This window comes from Numida meleagris, chromosome 9, assembly GCF_002078875.1.
Source record: "Numida meleagris isolate 19003 breed g44 Domestic line chromosome 9, NumMel1.0, whole genome shotgun sequence".
Taxonomy (NCBI): Eukaryota; Metazoa; Chordata; class Aves; order Galliformes; family Numididae; genus Numida; species Numida meleagris.
In genome coordinates this window covers 19,681,535-19,692,523 of record NC_034417.1, presented here as the reverse complement: position 1 = coordinate 19,692,523, position 10,989 = coordinate 19,681,535, and the positions used below count along the sequence as shown (strand labels likewise).

At 62.4% G+C, this 10,989-nt stretch overlaps 2 protein-coding genes across 3 annotated transcripts in view; one reads left to right on the top strand and one right to left on the bottom strand.

The window, feature by feature from the left end:
• WDR76 (WD repeat domain 76) lies at positions 511-7,322 on the top strand. The gene is made up of 13 exons (XM_021407529.1): positions 511-609; positions 701-961; positions 1,044-1,136; positions 1,672-1,727; positions 2,488-2,602; positions 3,269-3,361; positions 3,453-3,496; positions 3,573-3,726; positions 4,076-4,228; positions 4,895-5,109; positions 5,330-5,482; positions 6,193-6,246; positions 6,941-7,322. The coding sequence occupies exons 1-13, from the start codon at positions 511-513 to the stop codon at positions 7,191-7,193; spliced, it is 1,743 nt and encodes a 580-aa protein (XP_021263204.1). The 3' UTR covers positions 7,194-7,322.
• The window catches only part of FRMD5 (FERM domain containing 5), a 14,402-nt gene continuing 10,833 nt past the window's right edge, over positions 7,421-10,989 (bottom strand). Inside the window, exons 14-15 of one of the 2 annotated variants that reach the window (XM_021407675.1) lie at positions 9,485-9,825; positions 7,421-9,305 (exon numbers count right to left, since the gene is read on the bottom strand). In XM_021407675.1, coding sequence (XP_021263350.1) covers positions 9,258-9,305; positions 9,485-9,825 — 389 coding nt within the window. In that variant the 3' untranslated portion in view covers positions 7,421-9,257. Of the gene's footprint in view, positions 9,826-10,989 lie in introns of both variants that reach the window. The other variant, XM_021407672.1, reaches the window with a different exon arrangement.

The following is a 10,989-nucleotide window of genomic DNA, read 5'->3' as shown; positions in this document are numbered from 1 at the left end:
GCGTCTGAAATCTGCTTCGGGCTGTTTCAGCATTAACCTCTCCCTGCCCTTCTCCGTCCTGAAGCAGCATCAGCAACAGGATGAGAGCTGACGGCCTCGCGTTGGGCCGGGAAGGCGCAGGGAATTTCTTAGGAGCAGCAGCCAGGCGCTGGGTCCCCGTGCTGGAGGCGCAGGGTCGGGGCAGTGGGACGCGGCCGGGGGCCATGGCGGGGCGGGGAGCTCAGGGCTTCTCCAGCCTGCCCGGCCCCGTGCTGCGATGCAGCTGGAGGCGCAATTACACCGCGCGTCCGTGCCACCTGCAGCCCGCTCAGCGCGGCTGTGATCGGGGCGGCTGTGAGCGCCGCTCCCGCCTTGGGACGGGGCTTCCCCGGCGCCGCTCGGCAGAGCGGGGCTCGCCGGCCCCGGTGCAGGACGCGCCCCCCGCTCCGCCCGCCCCGCGGAAGGCGCCGTGGGAGGGGCGGGGCCGCTGCGGGACGCGGGAAGTGTCCGCCCCGCCCCGCACGGAGCGCCATGGAGCTGGCGGCGGCGGGAGCGGAGGAGGCGGCGGAGCGGCGGACGGGAGCGGCGGAGCGGCGGGAGCTGTCGCCGCACTCCCAGCAGCAGATGCAGGTCGGGGCCGGGAAGAGCGGGCGGGAAGCGGGGAGGCTGAGCCGGGCTGGGCTCCGCGCTGACCACGTTTCTCCCCGTTCCTCCCCCCCAGGAGCGCACCCCGCCGCCCCCCGCCGAGCCCCCCCCGTCCCCGCAGCCGCTCCCGCGCCGCTCCCCGCAGCTCCGCGTGCTGCTGACGCCGCTCCCCGCGCCGGGCCGGCGGCTGCCCCAGAAGCGGCTGCTGGGCGCCTACGGGGGAGAGGGGGCGGGGGCGGCCGGGAAGCGGCGGCGCGCGGAGCCTTCCTGCAGCCCGGAGCCCGCGGGCAGCGCCTCGGATGGCGACGCCGACAGCGACGGGACGGAGGCGGAGCAGGTGGGTCCGAGCCAGCGGGCCGGGCGGCGAGGGGCAGCCCCCCCCCCCCCCCCAGCGGACTACCGGGCCGCTCTCCCCGTAGGACGGGAGCCCGCAGCTGTCGGCGTACGAGAGGAAGCGGCTGAAGAACATCACCGAGAACGCCAAGTTCTTCGCGGCTTTGAAGCTGCACGAGGTCGGTGCCGGGTCCCGCCGCCCCACGTTGCCGGCGGCTTCGTGCCGGGGACGGGCCCTGAGCTGACGGGGAGCTCTGCTTTACCGTGTCCCCCTGGCTGGTAGCGGCGGGCGATCCGCGCAGGACGGGGCTGCCCACCTGGCGCTGCGGCTCGGCCCGAGCGGCCCCTGCTGCCCACGGCCCGGGGGCGATGGGCGCCTCGGGGCGAGCCGGGCTCTGGGCCCTGACGCGGCTCTTCGGAACGGAACGGGGACGCAGCGATGGGCTCCGTGCTTTGTGCTCGGTGCTGAGCGCCCGCCACGTGAGCTCTGGTGTTTGCCTTGCTGCGTGAGGGAGCGGCTCCGGGGCGCCCGGGCCAGGTTTGGGCTGGTACCGGTGCGAGGCTGAAGGAGCACGGCCCGATGTGCGAGACCTCTTTTTGTTATTGGTTGTAAATAATTACCGTTAATTGCCGCCTTTGGATGGTTGTTTTCGTAGAGCTCGATCATCTATACTCGCTCACCGTGTTTTTAACCTCTCTTTTTCTGTTCTTCAGTCAGCCGCAAGACTCCACGAAATCGCAGCCAAAGGCCCAACCCATGTCACCAAGAGGTGAGGCCGCAGTGTGGGAGCGCTTCCTTCTGTGCGTGTCTGTGCTCGGCATGGGGACAGATCCCGCAGCGGCTCTGCAGCCGGCTCCACGGCCTGGCGCTGTCAGCCCGTGGCTGCGGTGCTCGGCTCTGCCATCCCATAGCGGGCAGGTGCCGCTGTGAGTGCCAGGGTGGGGTGTCAGAGCGTGGTCCCTTCCTCGTGTTTGTCTGGAGGCGCTTCAGGTGCTTCCTGGTTTCTTTTTGTTTTCCTTCCCTGCGGTATTTCTTTATTATGGTCCAAAAAAGAAGTGCTAAATGATGTCGGAGGGCGGGAGGGGGAAGTGTGGGGAGCAGGGCGTGGGGGGAGCGGAGGCAGAGCGCTGGGGAAGTGATCGCTGCGGGACCCCCGTGGTGGAGCAGAGAAACGCGCTGCGTTAGATGGGAACTAATGGGAGCCGCGATGAAAGGAGGGACGAGACGAGCAGATCAGTGAGCGGAAGGATGAATTATAAATGAGGAGGGATGGGAGGAAAGCGGCGTCAGGATGTAGTACAAGGAAACAAATGTCATAAATCCGTGTGCGCTGCCACCGCTCCGTTGTTCGCTGCTGTCACCGCAGGAAGAAGCGATGGCAGCGCTCCCGAAGGGGCTGGCAGCGCGGGGGGTGCGGTTGGGCCCCGCTGCCCGGGCTGCAGGCCCGTCCTGTAGCGTTTCGCTCGGGGATGGTGCTCACGGAGGAGCTCTGTTTCTTCACCGCCCGTCCCGGCGCGCTGTCGTTGCAGAGCGAGGCCCAGGAAGGCCGAGGGTGGCACGGTGCAGCGCAGGTCCATGCGCCTCCAGAGGATGCAGCGCCCGGAGCTCCCGCAGGCAGAGGCACCGGAGCAGGAGGAGGAATATGTAAGATGGGGGTGTGGGCTGTGTTGGGGGCTCAGCCACGTGCTGCTGAGGGCAGCCGGCAGCGCTCGGCACGGCCACTCTCCCTGAGAAGCCCTCTGGGCGCTGGGCTACGTGGGGCTGTGCCCATAAGCAGCACTCTGCCCGCGTCCCCTCGGGGTGGTGAACGCTGGGAGGGCGGTGAGGAGGCAGTGCGTCCCGGGGCGCTCCCCAGGGTCCCCAGTGCTCAGAGCTTCATGCTGCTGCTGTAGCGCTGTTCCACAGCTGCTCTTGGCCTGCTGTGCTGTGCTGTGCTGTGCTGTGCTGTGCTGTGCTGTGCTCCCCTCCGAATCACTCACCGCCTCTCCGAGGCAGTTACAAAGGATGAGGTTTGGGTTTGGGCCGCCCCCAGCACCGCGCTGTGCCCGCAGCATTTGCGGAGAGGAACCTCGGTGTGTGCTGGGGGCACAGGGCTGCACGCTGTGCTGTGTTAAACAAAGTCCTGCATGCCTTCTTGGAAACACGCCTTCATGCAAACTTCTTAAACGTCTGTGTCTGTGGATTCTTTTCATGTCCCTTTCTTGCATTGTAATTGACGTGTTCTCAGAGCAGCCGGTGTGGAGCGTGGTGCTCTGCCCTGCCTGTAGTTGTGGTTGATGTGAACTGTGACCCTGTGTCCCCGTGTCCCAGCCCCAGGTCCCCGCTGGCCCGCTGCCCATGGCCGCAGAGGGGCAGGAGGAGAGCAGCGAAGCGTTGCTGGGCACCTGGCTGCGGCTGAGCGAGGTACGGCCGGCTGCCTTGGGTGGGTCTCTGGGTAACATTGCTTGTGTCCTTTGCTGTCTAATTGTGCTCTGTATCCCATTTCAATCCTCAGGCGAAGGATAACGACACCGAGAAGCGCACATGGGACATGAAGAGGTGAGAGGAGGTGGCACAGCCCCCGGCGCGGGCTCTGCTCCTCCCTGGGGTGGCTGACGTGTGGTGGTGTGTGCAGGTACCAGGCTGCCCTGGGCAGCATGCTGCTGCGCGAGGACCACGTCAGGAAGGTGGTGAAGAGCCGCGTGTGCTCCGTGGCCATCCACCCCTCGGAGAGCACCGTGCTGGTGGCGGCCGGCGACAAGTACGGGCACATCGGGCTCTGGGACGTGGTAAGTGCGCTCCTCCGCCTGGCAGCACCGCGCTGGCGCCCCGTGAGCTGTAGCATTGCCATTCCTGCCCGTGGGTTTGCCCCTGGGCAGTGCCCCAGGAGCCGTGTCGGTGTGGGAGGCTGAGGGGGGAGGGATGCTCGGTGGTTTGGGTTCCGGGTTGTGCTGGGTGGTGCTGCCTCAGCTGTGGAGGTGTTTGAAGTGCTCTACACAAAGCATGCTGTTGGAGGCTGATGACCCCGGCGGCCCCTCCCATGGCATTCCATGGTCCCACGGAGCAGCTAGCACTGCAGGGTGGGAAGCACTGCTATGGCTCTAATTAAGCATCCGTTTATTGGCTTTTGTTGTTCAGAGCCGTACGGCCCAGGGAGGAGCACACATCTTCACCCCGCACAACTTAACCGTGAACTGCATGCACTTCTCACCCTCCCACCCCGCGCAGCTGCTGTCGCTGAGCCACGACTCGCTGCGCTGCGGCGATGTCAGCAGGGCCGTGTTCGATGAGGTGGGTGCTGCCCGTGTCCTGGTTGCATTGCAGCCCTGGAGTTATGTGTTGGTTGTTAACAGGGCAGGTGGACGTCCCACGTCCATGGGGGGACATGAGGTGGCTTTGACTGATGCCATGAAGGCAGAGGTGCTGCCCAGCCAGCTGGACACTGATGAGCTGCTCACTCCCAGCATCCCTTGGCTGGGGCAGCTGCAGCTCTACATCACTGAAGGAAGGAGTCTGGAAACTAAATTCAGTGTGTGCTCCTTCCCAAAACCTGTGCTGCTTAAAGGCGGGGAATGAGGACAGCTTAAAGAACTGTAGCCAGCGTGAAGTGTGAGATAGGTGACTGTGCTCTTCTTAAGCTCTGAGGGAGCAAAGCATGGTGACCGTGCCTCATGGTGCTCTGTTTGCTCGTAGACTGAGCCGTGTGCTCTGAGTAGCTCCAGCAGTAGGCCCCAAGGCAGCTGAGGTGGGGGTGGTGGTTAATTGCCTACTGTGGGAGAAGTGCACCAGTTAACGGGCAGGTCATGCAATGGAGAGCTGAGGCTGGAGCTCTCTGAGCAGGTCCTTGTCTGTAGAGTTTTCACTTTTCAATATGCGAAAAATGCCCACGGTGTTTGGTATTGTGAGCCTGTGCTCAGTCGTGTAATTTTATTTTCCTTCGTCCCTTGGGGTGCTCAGATATGCAGAAGCGAGGACAACCTCTCCTCCTTCGATTTCCTGGAGGACAGCGCCTGCACGGCCCTCGTGGGCTTCTGGGACGGCTCAGTGGCCGTTGTGGACAGGCGGACCCCGGGGACGTCGCCGGAGCTCTCTGCGGACATCGGCTTCAAGATGACGAGGACGGTGGCCGTGCACCCCGTGGACAAGCAGTACTTCCTTGCTGCCGGCTCCGTGTGCGTGGCTCGGGATGTTCCGCGGGCGTTGCTCTGACATCTGCCGTAAGGGGCGCTTTGCAGAGCAGGAGCTGTGCTGGGGGGTGATGCTCGGTGTCACTGGGTGGGCCCGGCTTCCTTGGCTCCTAGAAAACCCGTTTCAGTCCTTAGTAGCACTGGGAAGGATGGAGTTCTTCGTTCCCTTTTACAATCCCTTACCTGCTCGCCTGCTGCGTTGCAGCGATGTCCGTGTCTACGACGTCCGATGGCTGAGGCGCAGCGGGAGCAAAGCGGTGAGCACCCTGCACGGGCACACCAAGAGCGTGGCCTCCGCCTACTTCTCACCCAACACCGGGCGCCGCGTGGTCACGGTGTGTGCGGACGACAAGCTGAGGTGAGGCTGGGGGGGCTGGGGCTGTGCAGGGGGCTGAGCCCACAGCGCGCTGCTTCGTTCGTTCCCATCTTTGTCACTCGCTGCTGAGAGCATCCTGCCTCCATCGCTTCTTGAAACTGCGTTTTCTTGTGTAGGCATTTTTGGTGTCATGTGACTTTTATTTCTTTTTTTTTTTTTTTTTTTTTTTTCCTAATTTTCATTATCCTGAAGAACATGGATCAAGGAGGAGCTCCGGGTTCTTTGCTGGTTACTCAGCACGTGCTGCTGAGCTTCTTGCCCCCGGCCAGCTGCTGTGTGGGGAGGGAGAGCCCAGGAGAGCTGAGCACCCTGTGCCGGTGGCTCAGCAGGAGCAGGGCCGGCCCTGGGAGCTGCTGGCGGGGCTGCCTACACCGGGGCTTCCCTTGCCTTTGTCCTGGGCACCTTCTTGTGCCACAATGAAACGGACGAGGTACAGGAGCAGGGGAACCTGTCACCTGTGCTCTGCTGTCCACTTCTTAGGACAGCTTCCTGGAAGGCCCGCTCTCAATTCCTGCTGGAAGCAAATCCCTGTTACAGAGCAGAGCTGAGCAGGGCGGGTGGGATCTCAGTGCTCACATCCACGTGCTGCGTTCTGTGTGTGCCCATGTTTGTGGGTTGGGCTGCTCCCCGAGGGGCTGTTTCTTCTACCACGAGCGGTGGCCATTCCCTCAGCACCTTGTTTTATCCTACAGGGTCTATGACACCAGCTCCTTGTCGGCCGCTGCTGCCCTGCTCAGCACAGTCAGGTACGGTGGGGCGGGCTGTGCCGGGGCGGTGCTGTGCGCTGGGGCTGCACGGGGTGGTGCTGTGCTTCCTGCTGCTGCCGGGTGCTTGGCAGCGCGGGGTTGTGCTGTGCTCAGAGCTGCCTGCAGCACCCGCTGCTCACAGAGCACAGTGGGAGCAGGGGCTCGGAGCCAGGAGGCGGCAGCGTGTGCCTGCAGCGCACCCTGCATGCTGCCTGCAGGGTGTTGTTTGAGTGCTCTCTCTTTCTCTGTGCATTTTTAAAATACAAGGGGTCACTGAGCAATGAAGGACGTGTTTCCAGGAGGTGCTGCTGCCAGCAGCCGTGCTTGGCTCCTTGGTGGGGGCACCACATCAGTGATGGGTGGGACAGTGCAGAGCTCCGTGTGCTGCTGTCCCCATTCCAGGGGGCAGCCATGGGCCTCGCTGCTTTGAGGCATGGAAGCGTAGGATCACGAAGGTTGGAAAAGGCTTTTAAGACCGTCAAAGTCCACCCGTGACCCATCAGTAACCATTCATATCCGTGTGTCCCTCTGGGTTCCATTCTTGTTCCATTTCATTTCCTTGTTCCCTCTCAGCCCAGTGCCCAGCAGTGGGAGGGGTAGGGGGCAGGAGGATGGGTTTTGGCGAGTACATGGCACAGAGGATGGTGCTTTCTGGCTTGAGGCCTGCATCTGCCCCCTGCTCTCTGTTCTGCAGGCACAACAACAACACGGGGCGCTGGCTGACGCGCTTCCGCGCGGTGTGGGACCCCAAGCAGGAGCAGTGCTTCGTGGTGGGCAGCATGGCACGGCCCAGGCAGATCGAGGTGTTCCAGGACACGGGCGCTCTGCTGCACGCCTTCAGCGCCGAGAGCCTGGGCTCGGTGTGCTCCATCAATGCCTTCCACCCAACCAGGAACGTCCTCGTGGGCGGAAACTCCAGCGGGCGCCTGCACATCTTCATGGAGTAGGGAAGGGGCATCGGGGTGTGGGGTGGGGGTGGGCCCGTGCAGGGCTGTGGGTGTTGCTGACTGTAGCTGTGCCCTCTGGGGCCCAGTGCGTATCTTTACGTGCTTTAAAATAAAGGGTTTACACTTAGGGTTAGGCACTCCGCTCAATTAAAAAAATGTTAATGTGAAGGTGACAGTGATAGTGGTTTATGCCAAAAGAGCAAGATGCCACAATCAGGTCAGACATTCCCTAAGGATAAGTGGTACTTAGTTAAAGGTTACCACGGAAGGATGTGGGGCACTGTTCCTCAGCAGCCCAGGGGTTGTTCCCCACTCTCTCCTGCAGTGCCCACAGCTCCGGGGGGCTACGTTCCTTCTGGGTATGGGGTCTGATCTCCCCAGATCACTGCTGCAGGTTGGGAAGGGGAGGCACAGGTGGAGCATTTGTGGCACAGCTCTGGAACATCTGGGCACAGCTGGAGGAACATCTGGGGCACATGTGGCACATCTAGGGGGAAACAGCACGGACACACGGGGAAGAGCTGGAGGCACATGTGGCACATCAGGGGAGGCGCAGCTGGAGGCACATCTGGGGCCCTTGTGTCACATCTGGGGCACACATGGCCCATCTGAGCAACATGTGGGCATGTCTGCCACATCAGCTGTCCCCTTGCTGGTGGCTCCATGGCCTGGCACTCGGGTTTCAAGTGTGGGAGAGCAAACAAATCTCGACCCAAGTCAGTTTTCTTTTTTTTTTTTTCCTCTTTCCCCATGATATTTAAATATTTATTTAAGTTTAAAAATACTTCTCATGGCACCAATGATTTATGCTCACTAAGATATTGAATATGTAGAAAAAAGGTACATTTTGAAGGAAAAATGTAACTTACAGTATTTGGCACATGAAAGGTTAATTTCTAGGTTTTTCTTATGAAAACTAAGAAATTCACATTGTCAGGTATTCCACCGTCTACTGCGCAAAGATGCAGTACGCTAGGACTCGGTTTTTGTTCGATACAAGAACCTACGGAAACAACATCCGAAGATAAAGACGTAAAACGAAGGGCTGCTGGAGCACCGGCCGGGGGACGCGGGGCCCAGCCCGTGGCAAGGAACCAGCTCTCAGCGCTGGGGGAGGACGGCAGCGGGGCCTGGGGCTGTCGCTATCCTAGAGGAAGCGGATGGAGGAGGCCGAGGGCGGCGGGCGGGGGCTACCACGCACTGCATAGACACACTGACTACGGGCTGAGGTAGGAACACTACACTACGAGTGAACTCGGCTACGTTGCATAAACGGGGTCATGGGGACGGCGCCGCGGCGGCGGTGACAGCGGCCCTGTGGCGGCAGAGCCCAGCCGTCCTGCTGCGCATCGCCCCGTGCCGCCGTGCTGCGTGGCTGGCGTGTGGCACCGCGGTGCTGAGCACAGCAGGGACGGCCCCGGCGCCGTGAGATCTCTCCCTGAGATGAAGTAGAGCTGCTCGTGTCCGGCGTCAGCCCCAGCTCACCTGGACCGGGGTTATTGCTCCTGGGGAAGGGCTGGGCCCGGCGGCGCTGTCCCGCGGACCATGAGCTATGAGCACGATTTTGCTTGGGAACGGATGGAGAGCGATGCTGTGGGGTGGCAGTTCAGCCTGACCTCTGCTCCCGCAGCGCTGGCCTTTTGTCCTCAGGAAAGTCCTGGAATTACCGCTGCGCTCCGTGTCCCAAACCAGGCTGCAAAGCCTCCGCCGCCCTGAGCCCCGGGCGTAAAGTAAAAAAAGACGCGGGATCAATAACAAAATAGCTTCTCGTTGTTAAAATAGACCTCCAAACAGTCTTCTTTTGTACAAAAGGAGCCGAGCGCGGGGCCGTGGTGCTGCCGGGTCCCACAGGGGCGGCACGGGGGTTCCTGCAGCGCGGTGACACGGGGACCATCCTGCGCAACGCGGCCCCCGCGAGGACGCTGGCGCAAGGGCGGGCGTTAATAGCAAAATCAATTCCTCTCTTTATGGGGCTCTCCCGCAGCACTGCGGGCAGGGAGCCCTGCGGCGCTTCCGCTCTTCTCCCGCGGAGCGAAGGGCGCTGGGGCCGCGCGGCCTCAGGTGTCAGTGAGCAGAGCCACCACGGCGCGGAGCTTGCAGGCAAACCATCGCCTGAGGGGACAAAAGTATTGGTAATGGAACTGCTCGAACTCGGGGGTCTGGCGGATATCGCGGAAAAAGGCAGTGTCAAGGTCGGACTCGGTAAGGACGATGAGGAGGAGGAGCAAGACAAAGAGGAGTCCCACTGTCACGAGGAGCAAACGGAGGACACTTAAAACAAACTTATTCACCTGTTCCGCCCGTGGCCCGCTGCCGGCACCGGGGCACAGCGCGCGCAGCTCGCGCGGCTCCTCGGCCTCCGTGCCGGGCGTGCCGGCCTCCGACTCCTTCTCCTCCTCGATGCTGCACGGGGCCCCGTTCAGCTGCCGCGACAGCAGCAGCAGCTCCAGGCTGTGCTCGGCCACGGGCGTGGGCAGCACGCTGTCAGCGGGGCTGTAGCTCTCGTCGGCGATCACGGCCACACGCTCGCTGCTCTCGGCGCGGCCGCCGCGGCCGTGGGGCACGAAGGCATCGCCGTGGGAGGAGGAGCGCACCGGCGTGGAGTGGGCGCTGTCACGGAGCGACTCCAGGCCTGGGGGGATGGGGGGGTCAGCGCATGGGGCACAGAGAGGTCCCGGACACAAACCACCCATACTGGCGTCGTGGTTTGTTCTGCTATTATTGCAGGGTATGGGGACGTTCTGCTCTTTCTGCTCTATCCCATTCCATTCCATTCCATGCCATTCCATTCTATTCTATCCCATGCCATGCCATGCCATCCCATCCTCTTGCATGCCATGCCATGCCATCCCATCCTATTCCCTTCTCTTGCATGCCATTCCCTCCCAGGCCCTTCTGTTCCGTCCAATTTCATTCTATTCTATTCCATTCTATCCTTTCCCATGCCATTATTTTCCATTCCATTCCATCCTACCATAAATCATATGACAGAATCATAGAACAGCTGTGTGCAGCTCAGCCCCTGTAGGTGCGTGACCCAGCGCCACTTTCCAGCAGCAGCAGAAATAGCTGCGTGCACGGCTGCGTGCCCGGCCCTGCTCGGGTTACAGCCCTTACAGAGCTGCCCTTTAGGGGCTGAACCCTGCAGGCAGGGCAAGGGGGGCCCTTCTCCCCATTAAGAGAAGAAAAACAACAGAAATTCCCACTCCCCCCCGCAAAAAAAAGCCCTGCAGAACATGTCGGGTGGCAGCAGCTGGCTGGAGCTCTCGGACATTTCCCTGGGGGGCACAGGGCCCCGGCACCGTGCCATGGGCACCGCCCAAGGGCATTCCCTTGTGCTCTGCCACCTCCCGCTCGCAATGCTGCTGGATGCCTGCGGGGCCAGGGGCACGGCAGGGGGCAGAGCACAGGGCATAGTGCGGGGCTGCAGGCATGGCGGGGGGCATAGCGTGGGGCTTAGCACGGGGCTGAGGGCACAGCACAGGGCATAGCGCGGGGCTTAGCAGGGCTTAGCGGGGCAGCGCGGGCACGGACAGCCACGTTCTCACCCTGACAGCTGCTTCATGGCCTCACCGCGCCGACAGCCTTCCCTCCCCCGTCCCCAACAGGGAGGGCAGTGACAGCCACCCCCTGCCAACCCTTGCTGCCTCCCCCAACTCCGCAGGCTGAGAAACGTGGGGAACATGGGGTCCAGCCCCAAATCAGGGGTCGATGGTAATAACATCCCACTGGGGGGGGCACCCAGTGCTCCCCACACCCCAACCCCACGTCCCTCACCCCCTTGGGGCTGCCCCCC

Excerpts from the sequence above, each read along its gene's own strand:
- WDR76 (XM_021407529.1), top strand. The coding sequence starts at position 511 with ATGGAGCTGGCGGCGGCGGGAGCGGAGGAGGCGGCGGAGCGGCGGACG. Across the intron at positions 1,728-2,487 it reads CCAACCCATGTCACCAAGAG|AGCGAGGCCCAGGAAGGCCG; the intron begins GTGAGGCCGCAG and ends CTGTCGTTGCAG. Across the intron at positions 6,247-6,940 it reads GCCCTGCTCAGCACAGTCAG|GCACAACAACAACACGGGGC; the intron begins GTACGGTGGGGC and ends TCTGTTCTGCAG.